This window comes from Micromys minutus (genome assembly GCF_963924665.1).
Source record: "Micromys minutus genome assembly, chromosome: 19".
Classification (NCBI taxonomy): Eukaryota; Metazoa; Chordata; class Mammalia; order Rodentia; family Muridae; genus Micromys; species Micromys minutus.
Window position 1 is genome coordinate 13,770,204 of NC_137954.1, and position 19,097 is coordinate 13,789,300.

The following is a 19,097-nucleotide window of genomic DNA, read 5'->3' on the forward strand; positions in this document are numbered from 1 at the left end:
CCTAGTGGCTAGGATGAAGCTCAAATCCCTGCCTTCACTCCCACCAAGAAATGGACTCTTTAACCTGTAGAGTTCCTCGAAGAATCACTCTCACATGTAAATGGTTCTTTTCCTTCTTAAACCTTTGAAATATAACCCAAAGATTCTGTTGCTGCTCCTCTCAGAGCTCAATGGCTCTCAGGGGAGTTGGCCTCTCTTATCAGGAACTCTCAGCCAGGCAGGGGGCAGCCAGCACGTGGAGAGGCCAGGGCAGAGAGATGGTCAAGGTCATTGGGCAGGTAGTGAAAGGCCTCTCGCTGTGTTAAACAAATGTAGCTTCCTTCCTGGCTTCCCGGTGAAATGATTTTGTTTTTCACTTTGCTGAGGGTCTGAGAACAATTGAGATGCATAAAGCCATTCTCCTCCGGAGGAGATGTGCATTTGATTATCATAAATTCAAGAATCAGAAGCTCTGTGGTCAATGAGAACAGGCATTCTTGGGTGAAATAAGAGGTTTAATTGAAAGTGCTGTCCCAGGGGAGACAGATGATTGAGCACAGTATTGAGTAAATGTTAATTACCACTGTTCAAAGAATGAAGAACATAAAATAAAGATCATTTATTTTTTTAAGTTTTCCTTTCTGTTTCTTTTCAAGAGAAGGCGGGGAGGGAGATTATCCTAGTAAGTGAGTTTTGCTCATGTGCAATGTTGAAGCACAGGATGACTTTCTTAGGATTGTGAAGGCTGAATTTTATGCAGATAGTTGTATACTATTAAATGACAGCTTAAGATATGTGTGTGTGTGTGTATATAATATACACCTATATTTATATATGTAAATGTGGAGTGGCTTACAATATAACAAATTACTAAATAATGTATAAATTACTCTTTGGATATGCCTCTAAGATTTATTTTATTCCATATTTTAGTGTATCAGTTTTTTTTTTCTCCTCCCACTTATAGGAAAAAGCTGAGGAGGTATAAACATCATTGCTCTCGGTAATCAGGACTCTGCACGTGCTGCCAAGATTCTGGAGTCGGTGTCACTCATATTCATAGCAACTGCCCTTCTTTGAATATTGCTAAAATTCTGGGACCCAACACCCAGAGAGAAGAGACTAGGAATCAAGGGCAACCTTAAAATGAAAATAACCAATCAGGTGTCTCTTTTCACTTGTCTTATTGAATTATTAGTCATATCCTTCGTTCAAGCCTCATAAATATAAAAATTGTCCTGGACCCTCTGTACCTGTGACTAATGGTTTAAATGGCAAGGACCAGGAGAGACTGAACAAATGACAAGTGTAATTCTGGGTCTCAATTCCAAGCTGGTGCTCCACTAGGTAAAAATGAATATGTCAAAGCAACTTTTAGTTTGTTTGTCAGTTATATTTATGGGTAATGTTCACTGGCCGAATTCAAACTCTTGAAATCAGCTATCAAGGTATTTATGTAGGTATAGTCATGTTTGATTATAAAATCTTACCTTTAGAGGCTTAATTTAAGGAGGGTGTTTGCCAAATGACATCAACTGTCACAGTAGTGTAGATGTGAATAGCAGCTTTGCTTCATCCGATATCAAAAGGTAGGAGTGGCTGGGGTCAATCAAATGAGGAAGAAGTAATGTGTCACCATCTTGGAAACTATGTAGATCAGCCCTTCCTTGGCATCAAAGAGTAACCAGTCACGGTTATGCTGAGCATTATTATAGCAAGGAGGGAAAGGCAGTCACTCAGTCTGCCATAGACATCTCCAAAACATTCCAAGATACCAGTGGGCCATGAGGTTAGTGTTAATAGTAAATCCTGTACAAATAGACTACCAGCCTCTAAAATGGTTTTAATTTCAGTGCTGGAACTTAATGAACATAGTTTTTTAAAAACTATTTTTAACAAAATGTCATTTGTTACATAGAAAAAGAAACCAAGGCGTGTCTATCAGCAGTGTTACATTCCAACGACTTGTCCTTGGGCATGTTTGTGATAGATATTAGTAACTTGAACATAAGTGTTCCTTGTGACCTTCCTATCCTTAAAGATTTATATGAAGATTTAGATGTCGTGTGATTAGTGCTATATTCTAGTTACATAGAAAGTACTCTAACAACGTAGGCAAGCATCTAACCACAGAGACAGCAGTTAAGGAGGGCTTTGGCAGGTGTAGGTAAGTAGTCAGTCCACAAAATTCATTGGGGGGAGAACATGTGTTTTAGGCAGAGACAATCTCCTGTGAAACATAAGAGAAGGTATTTGTAACACATGAATAATTTCTATTCTAAAAGACATGCCAGAAAGTTCAGTTTAGAAATGTTAAAAAGTCTGCTTTTATAGATAAAACACAAGATAGGGCTGTCAAATTCTGTGCCCTTTGATACTGCTATTTCCAAGGGGCAGTGTGGCAGAGAAATGTCAACAATATTGATGAAGTAATCCCACAACAAATATGTGTTAGATGCATGCCCTCCCACATACTAAATAGATCCAAAGTTTGAATTAAATATAATCTCTGTCCTTGATTATATCACACTGAAAGTAAGCAACATGGCAAACTAATTAGAAGAAGCTGATGAGAACCGTAGAATGAGAAAGAGGATTTATCTACTGATGAGATTGGGGAGTTTGTCAAAGATCTAGTCGAGATGTTGAGGCACCAAGTACTTAGAAATAAGCAGGAAAAACCCTTTGTTCTATCACATTTTCAGAGACAAGTTCTTTTGGTTGAAAATACTTTCTGTGGTAAACCAGACATACATGAGATTTTTTTTTCTCTTGTTTGATTTTATAACATACCTGAAAACTTGTAGGTCTAGTCTGTCAAGGAAGCGCTTGACCAAAAACATACATTCACTAATTATGCTTAGAGGCAGAATCCTTTGAAGTGCGTCTGAGGTTAAAACCCCATTGTTTGGATTAATTTTAGAAGCTGAACTCATTAGGCTTAAACTCAGTTGAGATAGTTCTTATATAGTCTGTGAGCAACCTATGTGCCTACGCTGGAAAATTCAGTTACATTAGTTCTCAAAGGAAAGAAATCCTGCCCAACCTCCATTTAGCAAATATTGATTGGAACTGTTCTGAACTTTTAAACTTTTTTACTAGAATTAAAGTAATAAAAATGTACTTCCTCACCCTTCTCTTGCTTTCGTATACATATTACAGCAAGGAAGAAGAGACTTTAGAAGCTGGGTACCAGGGGAAAGCAATACAATGTGAAAGGCAATGCCAGTGGTTTAAGCCATCTAATTAGAGCTGCATCCCTATGGCCAGTTTTTCCTTCAGGAACACAAAGGTGATGAAGAAGATCACCCTGATTTCTTCATCATGAGAAAATATCACAAGTTCACAAGCCAATTCTGTTGAGACAACAGGAAGTATCACTGTGTCAGTGAAGGTATGATCCAGGAAGAGAAAAATATAAACCCTGTGTGTTTTATCAATGGCCCTGGGTAAGAGCTATGTATCAAAACGATGGTGTCCACTTGGTGGGTGAAAATCAAGTATTCATATCCGTATAGTAACATTACATTGCTACACCATGGCTGAGGTCTCTGTATGATTAGAGACTCTGTTTCCTTCCTGTAGTCTGTGAACTTAACCATGTCAATGTAGTTGGCCATTTGATATGAGCAGATGGTATGTGACCAAATACCTGAAAAGCACTTTGACTTTTGCTATGTATCTCACATCATATGATCAACCAGATTCTGGTATCTAGTGGTCTGAGGAACATGGCTATGTGAGTGTCGGGATGTGGGGAGCATATACATCCCTCATCAGTAGCTGGGAAGAGAGCATATAGTATGCTTGAGCCCAGCCTGGGCTAATTAAACTCCAGCCAACCTATAGAAATACAAACTATAAGAATGCAGTTTACTGTGTGTAACAACCCACTTTAAGGGATAGTTTTGTCAGGAGCAATGACTGACTTGCAGATTCACTTAGTTTCCTTCATGAATCAGCTCTGGGTAGATTCCCTTCTACCTTCAATTTGTCTTGACACATAATGACAATAGCAAGAGGTATTCACATTTTAATTTGGAAGAATCCTTATCATCCATAGGCCCTAAATGACTTTTTATTTTATAGTCACTTTTGTCTAACAATTAATTTAAGCAGAGTAATTGATTTAATTATTAAGATAAAAGGCAAATTATATGTCTATCTCCGAATGGCATATTACATATACTAAGAACATTTTCATTACAATAGTAAACATCACTATGAATTTTAAATGGTTGTTACCCACTGAGATTCCTCCATTCCTGTTTGGAATTTAGAATTATTTATCATCAGTAGCAGACTAACAGGATTGGTTTCCTGCTGGAGTCACATTAGATGCAGCTCAGACAACAGGAAAAAAAAAGAAGCCACAGGGTAAAAATGGTCACGTTTATGTCATTTGTTCTTTTACAGCCATGAACCAGTTGGCAAAAACTCCATTTCCCTGCTTCTCAAATATTCCCTTCTTCTTAATTTTTGACGATTTAATTTACAAACGGTACCCCTTTGAAGGCCACACTAGTATTCTTAGAACATTGTGTTAAAATTAATGTGCATTGTTTTCTGACCTAAAAAAATGAGTATCTAGTGGGTCAATTGTAGAAACTAAGGGAAAGTAAGATGCAGTACTACCTGAAAGTTCTTGAGTTGGGAAAAGATGTAGTGTCTTTTTTTAAAAAGCCATTATACCCTAAATAATGGTGTGTGTGCTTGGAATGAGGATTGCTCTATAGAACACCCTTGTACTTAGACTCTAATGGGGGAAGATGCCATTTAGGAGCCATTATCCCTCTTAAGGGTTCAATGAAAGAAACCTGTAATTTGTTGTCTTTAACTATTACAGACACTTCCCTATCCAAAATGCAGAAGGGTGAGGGAGACAGAGGAAGAAATAGAAGAAGGGAGGGAAGGGGGAAGGGAAGGAAAGGAAAATGTTGTAGTTATAGGAAACTAAACTTAACCCCCCCTCTCTCTTCAGGAATTATTTTCAAACTAAGAGCTTCAGGTTCTGTGTCTTTTCTGTGTGACACATATACTCTGTGCTTGAAGCTTATACACATTGTGGAACAGCTTTGTCTTAGTTATGGTTTTACTGCTGGGAACAGACACCATGACCAAGGCAACTCTTATAAAGACAACATTTAACTGAGGCAGGCTTACAGGTTCAGAGGTTCAGTCCATTATCATCAAGGCAGGAACATGGCAGCATCCAGGCAGGCATGGTGCAGGAGGAGCTGAGAGTTCTACGTTTTCATCTGATGGCTGCTAGCAGAATACTTGCTTCCAGGCAGCTAGGAGAAGGTTCTTAAAACCCACACCCACAGTGACACACCTACTCCAACTGAGTCACACCTTCTAATAGTGCCACTTCATGGGACAAACCGTCACAGGCTTTGTTCACAAATCATGATGAAGAAATAACGGCAGTGAAAAGGTTAAACACGGTGCTCTAAGGCATCTGGGGGCTTGCTGTAAGATTTTCCCCCTGGAAAAAAAATCTCTGAACCAACCACTGTACATAGTATTTTCTAATACAAAATTTCTTGAATGTGCAATAGAGAATTATGTATCTTAAACATCTTCCATGCAATGATATGCTTGTCAGGAAAAGCCTGTTCTTTGACTAAAACACATGGATGGGACAGGAGAAATCTACCCAGAATTAGAAGTAAATGTTCCATCAGCTAATTGTTGCTATAAAAGTGTTCCATAATTTTACCAAATATTTTTGTGTACAGTCAAACATTTGTTTCTGGGTCACATATCTGCAGGTTAGCTGGGTTTTGATTGATCTAGCCTGGGCTCAGATAAGATTTTTTTTTCAAGTTATGGATGTGTACCAGTATTCTATATGTTTCCCATCATCCTCAGACCACAGGTTGGCTAAAACATGTGTGTCACATAATGAGAGCCGAAGTCTAGAAGTGATAGTGCTCACCTGTAATTCTAGCACTCTGGAGGCAGAGGCAGGCAGTTCTCTCTGAGTTCGAGGGCAGCCTGTTCTACAGAGTGAGTTCAAGGACAGCCAGAGCTACACAGAAAAATCCTGTCTTCAAACAAACAAGCAAACAAACATGGTGAGAAATGAAATCCCTCCCCCTGGAAGACTCTAAATATATACTGATTAAAAGGCTCTCAGGAGTCTCACAATAGTTGTTTTGTTTGCTTTGGTTTCTTTGAGGCAGAATCTCATATAGTTCAGGATTGTCTGGAAGTTGCTATTTGGCTTAGGATCCTTCAGCCTCCTGCAGCCAAGCACTGGGACTGCAAGTGTAGAATTCTAGGTAGAAATGTTCGCCTGATTCGGTTTTCCTGGTGGTTTGTATGCTTGGACCTTATGTTACATTAAAGGTCCTTTGATTATGGCACAGGCAGCGGAAAAACGGTGATTTCCGGATCTTTCTTTCTGGATATTTCTTTAACCCATCTACTCACCGAATTTTGTTTGTTTGGTTGGTTGGTTTTTGGCACATCATGTAGCTAGGAACTCTTGCTTTGGCTAGTTTCCTTATCCTCCCAGCCTTTAATGGGAGGTGTACATTTTAACAAATAAGAAAAAAAGTCTCAAATATAAGTACTTTCTATAGTTTTCTTCACCTCTGTCAGTGGTAAAAACTTTAACTAATATGGCTAACTGTGAACTTTGGGAGATCAGTATAAAGAAATAGATTTAAAATAGATATTGGTAAGCAAACTATAATTTACATTTGTTTTTCCTTCCCCCGAGAGTCCGTACCAGCATTGCCTACATTCTTCTCTGAGACTTTCTTCTACTTATGCTAACTTTGACTCGTCTTGTTTGTCTTTTTATGATAAAAAACATGGCACTAAATATGCAGTTAATTCTAGGCAATTTAGCACATAGTTCAGAGCCATAAAAACATACACACAAGTAGCATCACACAGAAAGAGTAGGTTATATTAAGGAATATATACGTACATACATATGCATATATGCATGCAATAACAATTGGGGGCATGAATTTGAAAGAGAGCAGAGATGATATATAGGAGGGATTGGCGAGAGGAAAAGGGGAGGACATTATAATGTAATCTCAAAAACATGGAAAAGGTAAGTCAACCAAACAACAGCAAATTGTTTTCAAAACCTCTGATTCTTTGTTGAAATGTGTACAATACCCAGAGGGAGAAACAGTTTTAAAGTGGTTCTGATTTGCCTACATGTAGATCAACAAGTGTTCTTCTGACTTCTGTCCATGCACTGTCAGATACTTTAAAAAGAAAAAAGCATTTGCCATTTATTAAAATGATTTTCTTAGGCCACAGCTTACCTGTCTCCTGCCTGTTCATCTTACAGCCTTTCTACTTCTTTATTCTCTGAAAAGACAATCAAAACTAAAATGAATCCTTGCTGTTGGGAAGAGCTTCTGTTCCCACTGCAGGAGGATGCTCCCATTCCGAATTTTATATTATCCAATTGACCAAAAATATTTTATGCTTAAAATAGTGACCTAAGGCTTCTTCAGAGGAATAATAATAAATATTAAAACAAAGTCACTAACTGTCTTACAGGTGTCTTATTGCTTCGCTGTGGTAAAATTTTGTTTATTTTATTTTTATCCCTTGAATGCCTTAGAATTTACTTAGGCAAAAGTTAGCAATGGTTAAGTTTATTATAATATATTCTGGCAGAAATTCCAGGTATGGCTTTTTGCTTTATATATAAAAATAATGTTCATTCTTTTCTTTAAATCCTTTGTCTGAGTTTTTGTAACTGACAAAATGATTGCATGTGAAACATAATTCTTGCATAAAGTAAGCTGCTTACAACACAGGCTAATTACACATCTGGGAGGCAAGGCAAAGACATCCAGAGCCTGCTCCTGCTGAGCCCCAAGCACAGCATTTAATGAAATGAGGGCCATAAAAGGTTCAGCATGGATGCTTTCAGGTCTGACCTGGGCTTCTGGGAAATTGAGCATTGGCCCTGTGGGCTGCTGCATTCCCCTAGGGTTTGAAAGGCAGGGTTATTACCACTTGCATGCGTGAATCAAGCACTACTTTGCAATATAGAACATGTGTGAGTCTGGAGATGGCCCCATTTGGAACACTCTTAAACTAATAACATGGATGCCTCCCTGCCCATCCATCTTCCTGCTGCTCTTTTTTCCTTTTACACCAAGCAATTATTTTTGCTGTTTGTTTTATACAAGGGGTTAGTGTGTACAGGAAGGTCTATGAAGACACTCCTGGTTCCTATCTCTTGTTCTTAAACATACCCCTCCTTTTCAAATAACAAGGATGAACAGAAAGAAGCAAAAGTCAATATATCACTATTTGCAAACGACATGATAGTATACTTAACTGACCTCAAAAATTCTACCAGAGAACTCTTACATCTGATAAACAACATCAGCAAAGTGGCAGGATATAAAATTAACTCTAACAAATCAATAGCCTTCCTCTACTCAAAGGATAAACAGGCTGAGAAAGAAATGAGGGAATTGACATCCTTTACAATACTCACACATAATATAAAATACCTTGGTGTGACTCTAACCAAGCAAGTGAAAAATTTATATGACAAAAACTTCAAGTTTCTGAAAATCGAGAAAGATATCAAGGAAGATCTAAGAAGATGGAAAGACCTTCAATGTTCATGGATTGGCAGGATTTGTATAGGAAAAATGGCCATCTTGCCTAAAGCAATCTACAGATTTAATGCAATCCCCATCAAAATTCCAATTCAATTCTTCATAGAGTTAGAAAGAACAATTCTCAAATTCATTTGAAACAACAAAACACCCAGAATAGCAAAAACTTTTCTCAACAGAAAAGAACTTGTGGGGAATCATCATCCTTGACATCAAGTTGTATTACAGAACAATCCTGATGCTCTGCATGGTATTGGTATAGAGATAAGCCTGTAGATAAATAAGAATTGAAGACCCAAAAATGAACCCACACACCTATGGTCACACGATCATTAACAAAGAAGCTAAAACCATCCAGTGGAAAAAAGACAGCATTTTCAACAAATGGTTTTTGTTCAACTGATGGTCAGCATGTAGAAGAATGCAAATTTATCTCTTTTTTATCTTTCTATACAAAGCTCAAGTTGAAGTAGATCAAGGACCTACACATAAAACCAAATACAATGAAACTAATAGAAGAGAAAGTAGGGAAGATCTAAGAACACATGGGCACAGGGGAATATTTCTTGGATAGAACACCAATGGCTTATGCTCTAAAATCAACAAGCAACAAAATGAGACCTCATAAAATTGCAAAGCTTCTGTAAGGCAAAGATACTGTCAATAGGACAAAATGGCAGCCAACAGACTGGGAAAATGTTTACCAACCCTACATCCAATAGAGGGCTAATATCTAATATATACGGAGAACTCAAGAAGTAGACACCAAAGGACCAAATAACCCTATTAAAAATAGGGTACAGAGCTAAACAAAGTATTCTCAACTGAGGAATCTCAAATGGCTGAGAAGCATCTTAAAAAATGTTCAGGATCCTTAGTTATCAGGGAAATCCAAATCAAAATGGCCCTGAGATTCTACTTCACACCAGTCAGAATAGCAAAGATCAAAAACTCAAGTGACAGCAGATGCTGGTGAGGATGTAGAGAAAGAGGAACACTCCTCCATTGTTTGGTGGGATTGCAAACTGATATGACCACTTTGGAAATCAGTCAGATGGTTTCACAGAAAATTGGACATAGTACTACCTAAGGACCCAGCTATACTGCTCCTAGGCATATACACAAAAGATGCTCCAACAGATAACAAGGACACATGATCCAGTATATTCATAGCAACCTTATTTATAATAGCCAGAGATGGAAAGAACCAAGTTGTCCTTCAACAGAGGAATGGATTCAGAAAATATAGTACAATTCCACAATGTAGTACTACTCAGCTATGAAAAACAATGACTTTTTGAAATTCTTAGGCAAATAGATAGAATTAGAAAATATCTTCCTGAGTGAGGTAACCTAGTCACAAAAGAATGCACAAGGTATGCACTCACTGATAAGTGGATATTAGCCTAAGGCTTGGAATACCCAAGATACAATTCACAGACCACCTGAAGCTCAAGAAGAAGGAAGACCGAAGTGTGGATGCTTCAGACATTCTTAGAAGGGGAAACAAATTACACATGGAAGGAAATACAGAGACAAAGTGTGGAGCAGAGACTGAAGGAAATGCCATCTAGAGACTGCCCCACCTGGGGATCCATTTAATATATAAACACCATACAGAGATACTACAGCAGATGCCAAGAAATGCATGCTGATAGGAGCCTGATATAGGTGTCTCCTAAGAGGCTCAGTCAGAGCCTGACACATATTGAGGTGGATTCTTGCAACCAACCATTGAACTGAGTATGAGGACCCCAATGGAGGAGTTAGGAGAAAGACTGAAGGAGCTGAAGGGGTTTGTATCACCATAGGAAGAACAAAAACAGCAACCAAGCAGACTCCCCTCTCACCCCCCACCCCTCCCCCGAGTCCCATGGAATAAACCACCAACCAAAGAGTACACATGGAGAGACCTGTGGCTCCAGCCAGAGGATGGCCTTGTTGGACATCAGTGGGAGCAAAGGCCCTTAGTCCTGGGAAGCCTTCATTCCCTAGTAGAAGCAGGGAAAGGGAGAATTGGGTAGGGGGTTTCCAGAGGGGAAACCAGGAAAGGAAATAACATTTGAAATGTAAATAAAGAAAATATGAAAATATCCATTAAAAAAAGAGTATTGGAATGTGATGTCAGAAAACAAAAACAAAACAAACAAACAAACAAACAAACAAAACCAAAAAAGAGACCCCCATATTGCTCAATAAAATTTTGACCAATTATGTGTTTTGTAAACTGGCCATTTTGCATTATGTGGTGTTTAGTACATAGTAAGTGCTTGAGAGAAAATTATTGAATGACTGTAGTTTACAATGAGTAGCTCTTGTCATTCATGCTGGAGTCATGCATATGTGGGGTGTGTGTGTGTGTGTGTGTGTGTGTGTGTGTGTGTGTGTGTACACATGTGTGTGTATGTGTGTGTGTGTGTGCATGCATGCACACGTGCTTGCACCCATGCCTACATTTTTGAATGTAGATGGATGGACCAATGGATGAATGTGTGCAGATAGATGAATAGCTAATTAAGCTTTGGGTTCTGGATCACAGTGCTTCTTTTCTACATGTTGGGAAAGGTATCATATTATTGAACTCCATGATGGTAACTAGTCTGAGATAACTGATTTTAAAATGTGAATCTAAGGCTGGAGAGATGGCTCAGCATTGAAGAGCACTTACTGCTCTTCTAGAGGTCCTGAGTTCAGTTCCTAGAAGCCACATGGTGGCTCACAACCATCTGGAATAGGCTCCAATGTCCTCTTCTGGTGTGTCTGAAGACAGCTACAGTGTAGTCACATACATGAAATACATAAATCTTAAAAAATTTAAAAATGTAAATGCATACACATAAAATGTACATTCTATATATAATAGAGAGAATCAAATAATGCATCCAATAGACCTAACAATATATTCTATGTATAGTTTTCAATAGAATAGGGGTGTGTTTGTGTGTAGACATGTATATACATGTTTGCCATTATAGGTTCCTTTTCTACTTCCATTGCAATATAATGATATAGTAAATGGTTTTATAACATCATAATTCTTTATAAAATATATTTCTTTTGTAGTGATTCAGTAGCATTGTAAAACAAAATGAAAAAAAAAATAGCAGCACAGACATAGTAGTAAACAATCTACTCTAGTGATAGTAGATAATGAAATTTTCTTTTATTTCCAGCAAGATAAATTGGGACAGGCAGCTAAGTAGGCAGCAGATTGATGGTGTCTCTCTGTGTGTATATGGTACAGCATCTGACACACCTGAAGCATGCTGAACACAAAGTTTACCTTCACGTTTTGTCAATACAATTATATAATTAATTTAATAAATAAAAAGTACAAGGTAGTAAATGTGTTAGTGCAGCTTAATCGACTGTACTTGATCTCTCATATTTGCTTCTTAGATTCTTGTATAGGTAAAATGAATCATTTAGGGGTTGTCCCAATGAATACAGCATTGCCTGTGATCACCTTTACTCTGTTCATCTCTCAGACATTGAGTGCCTGTCTTTGGAAATTAGCTACCATCTAGCCAGCAACATAGCCAAGAGCATGACTGTACTAGTCCATTTTAACCAAAATGTTGGTCATGAGCCTGTGGACCGAAGGCTTGCCCAGTTTGCAGGGTGTTTGCTGTTTTGAGCCTTGGGAACATATTAGTAACCACAGTACAGCCAGCAACTTCTGTTATGCCTTCTAGACCCAAGCATTGTTTAGTGTGGCTACATTTGGTAATGTTAATTCAAGGCCAGTGATTTCTCAACTGGTTGGAATTTTACCCTAGATGACATATGACAGTGCCTGAGGCATTTCTCATTGTCACAGCTGGTGCAGAAACAACACTACTGAGGCTACAGGGCTGTGGTTAACTATACTGCATAGGACAGGCTACATCACAAATGTCTGTCATGCCAAGCTTGAGGAGGCCCAAGCTGCGGACTCTGTATGACTGACACCTGGTCGGTGCTGGGATGTTGGGTTTGTTGACGAATAGTGGGGGCATTTTAAATATCCATCCCAGCCTAGTCCAGGGAATAATGAAGACTTTGTGTCCAAAAAATTGACATCTACTGACAAGCTGTAAGACATAATAAGGAGGCAAAGCAAAAGTGTGTTTCACAAGTGTCCCTTGCTATACCCATGTTTTTGGTGCAGAGTTGCAGGCATCTGTAGAAGAAAAAGACAGGGGTCCTGCTGACACAAGTTAGAGGAACCCCTGCTAAAAAGATAGCAAGCCAGGGATCAACTGCAGTCTGGATGTGACACTGTCCCCAGGCTGGTCCTATCTCTGATGTACTTCATTAAAGCTACTGACGAGTACTTTATTCACCTCCCCATCTGCTGCAGAATGTTGCCTGACAAGGTTTGAGTTTAATTTTCAGAGTTTCTATTCAAACTAGGATTATTGGTAGGAGACATTCAGTATATTGATTTTTTCCCTTTGTACATTAGGTAAAGGAGCATTTATTTCTAAGAGAGGAAATGGCTGTGTTAAGTACTGTAATGGCTTCCTTCACCATTGGGAATTTGCCATTATTAGAAACTCCTAATTATGACTTGAGTCCGTTACAGTATAACAAAGACGGGAAGCACATCTGTAGTTGTCACAGACTATAAATTGTGTATCGTTTTACTTTCATTATAGGAATTAGCCTTGAAATTCCTATGACTACATCATGTCTTGGTGGGTCACAAGTCCGGAATGCAAGGATGTACGGTGGCATAGTAGTTGAGAATCAGGCTGCCGGCGTGCAACTAACACTTATAATCCAAATTTGTAACCCAGGACTCCTGCGGTGGATGCAGGAAGAGTGCCATGAGCTGGATGCTTGCATGGGATTGGGAATGAGAGCCCATTGTTTCAGAAAAAGAAAAAATAAAAAGGATTTAAAAAGAAATAAAATCAGACTCAGAAACAGCAAAACGGTGATATTCAGAAGGTGAGAAGACTGGAAAGGTCACACAGGAATGAACTAGGGACTATTGCACTATTTGGATGGTGACTGTAATTCATATTGATGTGTGGTGTTCTTAAAATTCAGTGAGAACAGGTTTTAAGAGGTGTTATTCCCGAAGAAATAGCTATCTGGGGTAATGCTTAAGAAGTCCAATGTTTATGTGTGCATGTGTGTATTTATGTGGTGTGTGTCTGTATGTACACCTGAATGTGCTGAGATTTGGATTCATGTGGCCAAACCCAGCATTTAAATGGATGCTGAGGATCTTAACTCATGTCTTCTCGCTTGGACAGCAAAAAATATTTTCCTTAGTACAGTCTTCCCAGGCCTGGAGACATAATTTAATGTGTAATATACACTGTAAGTTTAGGCAGCCTTTGTCATTGAATAACCAATTTACAGCATCATTCACATCATCTTTAATCATAGATCATGGATAATTTTCAGTGCTTTCACTAAAATGACTATAGAATATTAGACATCTTAGATGTAATCAACATCCCAGGACCTTGCACTAGGATGAGAGTCTGAGTCTGGAGTTATGGACATCCTAAAGCATCTGTATTTACATGTCTGTGGTCTGTTAGCACAGTACCTGGCTGCAGTGCACCATGATCTGTAAGGTGGTCCTGAGAATAAAGAAACTTTAGGGTCATAGTGAAGCTAAGGGCTCTATCATGTGTCAAGTGCTTGGAGTGGGTGAGTTCTCTCGTCATCAGTTGTTCCTTCAAGTCTGTTGTTCCTATTGTGCTTCTTGCTCCCCTGTGTCAGTTGACTTTCAAAGATAGTCTCTATTTTGTTTCTACACTTAGGTAACAAATTAAAGGTATTAGAGTAAAACAATAATAACTGTCAGTCTTGCCAATCAAATAGAGATGTCAAATGAAAGCTCCTTGATCATAAAATAAATGACTTGAATGTACAGTCTTATACAACATGGTATCCCAAGCTGTTTTGTGATAAGGACACTGTACACTTGCTACAGGCAATTATGTATTAGAGGAGTGTATGTATCAGCTCCTATTCCATTCTTAGACAGTGTATAACTGTAATTCTGAAGCAGTTAGGTTTTTAAAAATCATTTTCTCTAAGCAGTACCCAAAGAACTTCAAGTTTTACACCCTAAAGTGTTCACAACTTATAATGCAAACAATTGTCCTTTAATTTATAGTTTAATTCCGTATTTCTTTATTAGACTCAGATTAACCCAATCCCAGAGAGGCTCGATATCTCAAATGACTTTAAAATATTATAGATTCTAAGTTAGGTATATTGCAGGACAAAGGTAAAATTTAGCTGTTTACATTCACTGTCAAACTCTGGCATTTCAATGAAGTATTAGAATCTACAATGTTATTGGTATAGAATACCAGTTCTCTACTAATTAAGAGCGAAAGAAACAACAACAACAAAAAGTAATACAACACCAAAAACAAATACAAGCAGGGAATTGTAACATTAACTCCAGAAATAGAATTTGCTTCATAGCTAATACAATGAGTTACTTTCTTTTATGCATATTCACACACACACACACAGAGAGAGAGAGAGAGAGAGAGAGAGAGAGAGAGAGAGAGAGAGAGAGAGAGAGAGAGAGAGAGAGAGAGAGAGGGAGGGAGGGAGGGAGGGAGGGAGGGAGGGAAGGAGGGAGAGGGAGAGGGAGAGGGAGAGGGAGAGGGAGAGAGGGAGAGAGAGAGAGACCTACTATAGATTTATTAAATTAGACAATGCAGTTTTATTTCTTTGAATAACCTTTTGTCAGAATCTTTCCAATAACTCTCATATACAAAAAAAAGCAATTGAGAGAACTATTTTCTTTACACGTTAAATGTGGGTTCTTGTCTTTTTTTGTTAGGGGTTGAAAATGTCAGGTCAGTGGCTCTGGCTATGATCAGACCCCTTAATCCTGTTTTAATTATGGGTTCTTTGCTCCTTCTGATTTTATACGGATTTGAAACTGACATCCAGACACTCATGATAATGTTTTAAATACTCAATTTTACAGAGGAGTCACCCCAAAATGACCTGAAGATGAGCGTCTCTAGACATAATTATAGAGAGGAAGTAACCGCCAGCCTAGACTGAGTGGATGGTTTTCAGGAATCTCTCATTTTCAAATTTTCCAGTTAAGCACAGTGGCCCCTTTCACATCCCTGCAAGCTTGAAGCGGTGCAGGAGGGGCACTTAGGCAGTTGTCACGTGCACAGCACGTGCCGATCCCCACTGCTGTATAACTGAAAACCGTCTGTACCCAACATGACTAACCACATACTTCTCCCAGGAGAGCTGACCCGTAAGCCTGCCATTTGCCACCATGCTCTGTCTGCTTGGAGGCTAGTTTGCTAGTGGACTGGTGTCATTTGTCATTGAGGACATGAATATTTATTATGCATAATTACTTTTTATTGCAATCTAGGAATGTCTTTGTCTTTAGGGGGCTCTGCTCTACAAAGATATAAGCTTAAAACATGATTTTTGATAAGATGAAATTATATTCAATGATGGCCATTAAAAATGTTTCTCTAACTTTAAAGTGAACTTTTTACTGTGCTTTGTCCCATATTGATAATCTTCACCAATACTATGGTTTCCACGCTAAATACTATGTCTCAAATATATAAGTGTAGTATTTCTCCAAAATTTTCACAAATTTCCATATATTAAGACATCCGTGAGATGAACATGTTGAGAATGAATAGTGTCTAAGAATATTCTGAAACCTGACATTTGTTGGGTTGAATGTTCAGCCTGTTTAATTATTTAAAATAGCCTACTGAGTTTCCAAGTGTCTACAGAATGTTTAAAGTTTTACAGTTTTAGCCTCATGAAGTGGTCTTGTTTTCTTGACCATTACCAAATACTATCCCCAGAGAGCACTTTGCTATGTGGTAGATGCGATGGTTGCATGTTACAGAGCGTAGTGGGTGGGTAGCCTATCTTTGGCAGGAATATAACTCTTGGAGGTCTAGCCACCTCATCTTGCCAATTGCATCTGCTTTAGGTCATCTGAGAAGGTGAGGTGATAATCAGCCCTCCTCTCTTCCCTCTTCCAACAGAAAGGAGAACCGGATTGTTATGCACTCTCCCTGGAATCCAGCGAGCAGCTCACCTTGGAGATCCCCCTGAATGATTCTGGCTCTGCTGGCCTTGGAGTTAGCCTGAAAGGGAATAAATCTCGAGAAACTGGGACTGACTTGGGGATTTTTATCAAGTCGATCATCCATGGAGGGGCTGCTTTCAAGGTAAAGGTGTGATGTTTGCCTGGGTGCGGGTACTTGGGGTGGGGCTGTGGTGCTTGAAATCCCAGACAGAGGCTCTCTCTGAAGGATGGAAACCAATGAGGCTCCCTGCTCAACTCTGGAAGTGTGTATGCGGACTCATCTAGGCACACGGTCTCTGTGGTTGTACTTCTTAAGACGGTTCTGAAAAGACATTGTGAATATAGTTCTTTTAATTATTCCGTTAACAGTCCCCTGAATTTATAACTTAGCAGAGCCAAACCTAAAACTATATGATCAGAAAAACACAACTAGAAATGAATTGACACAGAGGCAGCAAATGGGAAAGCTGTGCTTACCAAAAATAAATAAATAAATTTTAAAAAAAAGCAAGTGTAGGGGTTTCTAAGAATGACTGTAAAGTTCATTCATCATTCTACACACCTGAAGATAACCACCATGGCTAGAATGTGGATTTCCTCTTTAAGCACTTACATAAGCTTATGTAAGACCAGAAAAGAGATTATGGCCTTTCTCTTTCATGTTGGGGTGTCCTGTGAGACCAAAGCTGATGGCGTGCTCTAATAGTTCACTGGATTGCCTGTGTTCAAATCCAGCACTACCACTGCTTGGTGTCCATGGGAAACTGTGGGCACGGATATTGGCTAGTTATCTCTAATTTTCTCACCTGCAGAACCTAGGCCATAGGGCCTCAGGGATAAATAATTAATGTGCACAACAGTCTGAGAGGAGGAAAGTGATTGTAAAAAGGGACAGCATGTTTGTGTCCCTGATCACCATCAACTCATGCTGTGTAATGATGTGCCAGAGTTTGAGTCCTACCTTCTTTTCTATCGTCCTTTAAAAACATAGGCAAATTACTCTTCCAAACTAGCCCCAGATTCCTCATTTAGGAAGTCAGTAAAGTCTGTAGTGCTTAGGAGCTAGTGCTATGCTTTAAGATACAATACACATATAGTAGCAGCTCTCAACTTTTAGTTTGCAACCCCTTTGTGGGGTTGCATTTCAGATAGTCTACATATCAGGTATTTACAGTACAAATCGTAACAGCCACAAAACTACAGCCATGAAGTAGCAACAAAATAAATTTCTGGTTGGGGGTCAGCACAGCATGAGGGGCTGTATTAAAGAGTTTCAGCATTGGGAAGGTTGAGAAGCATTGATGTAGAGCCTTTGGCTTGATGTCTGACAAAGCCTCTAAGGAATGTTAGCCATTGCAAATGAATGTTAACTATGTGTGTCCCCTCATACCAACCCCAAGAAGACCTAATTAGACCTTATGAGAATAGCCAGGTCTTAGAATTCTTTTTTTTTTTAATGTTCCCCCACTTCCACTGTTTGTTTTTCAACTTAAACACTAAGCTGATGTCTTCTTTCTTGGAGCATGGGACTTGCTCTGTAGATAGGCAATTCTTTAATTTATTCTCCAGTCCAGTTAGCTTGTGTCACATGATCAATAATCATAAAGGTTCAGTGATTTAATCAATAGGCTTTTATTTTGTCCTTGGCTCTGCAGGGAAGCTACTGGCGGTGGTAGAGGCTCTGGTGCAGGTAGGGTGTTTTCTGTCACATTGTAGGTCTACAGCATGCTATGTCCTGCATATTTTACCACGCCTTTGTATTAGGCTAACAGATATCAGAGGGCTAGCAGCAATGGAAGATGCCTTACGGCGGCTGGACTCCGAAGGGGCACACTGTCATGCCACACATACAAAGCTGTTCAGAGTAGTCCTAAAACTGAATCCAAGGTCAAGCGAAAGAAATATGATGGCCACGGCGAAATTGGCAGAAGTGTGGGTTTGGAGATCGGTAAAGCAATGAGGTCTACGAATGAATTTAAAATACTCACTAATGTGTTCCAAATAAGACAACCAGGATGGGTATGGAAACCAAGTTATAAAAGCAACAAGCATCGGCGTCTGATATACGTGCAATTACATCCGCTAGGCCCCAGGAGAAGTGTTTAAAATGGAATCTTTAACTTTATTAATTTTCACGTTTTTATTATGTCATTGTACCCAGGATTGTACATGACAGTGATTTCAAGGCTCCACTCTTACGAGGTAACCTAGACCTCCTAATATGAAATCGGACCCATAGCCTATGCTACACTGCTTTAGAGGGAATGTACTTTCAGACCATCTAATGTGTACCTGCAATCAAGGGCCTCCCCCTGTAGTTTTGTATTATGCTCACCCTCCTTAGCAAGCTGTTTAAGCGTCTGCTTTATTTAAGGACCGGTGCTAAGTTTGTGGATACTTGCCTGCTATTATTCTTCACATTGCTAGTGACAGCTCTTCTTGTTGAA

At 39.0% G+C, this 19,097-nt stretch overlaps 1 protein-coding gene across 4 annotated transcripts in view; it reads left to right on the forward strand.

The window, feature by feature from the left end:
- The window catches only part of PARD3B (par-3 family cell polarity regulator beta), a gene marked incomplete at both ends in the record, with an annotated part of 962,085 nt that overhangs the window by 535,859 nt on the left and 407,129 nt on the right, over window positions 1-19,097 (forward strand). For 3 of the 4 annotated variants that reach the window (XM_080932740.1, XM_080932743.1, XM_080932741.1), the window contains one exon: window positions 16,607-16,792. The exons of the other annotated variant lie outside the window; for it this stretch is intronic. In XM_080932740.1, the coding sequence (XP_080788866.1) occupies window positions 16,607-16,792 (186 nt within the window). The remainder of the gene's footprint in view (window positions 1-16,606; window positions 16,793-19,097) is intronic. 4 annotated transcript variants of the gene reach the window in all.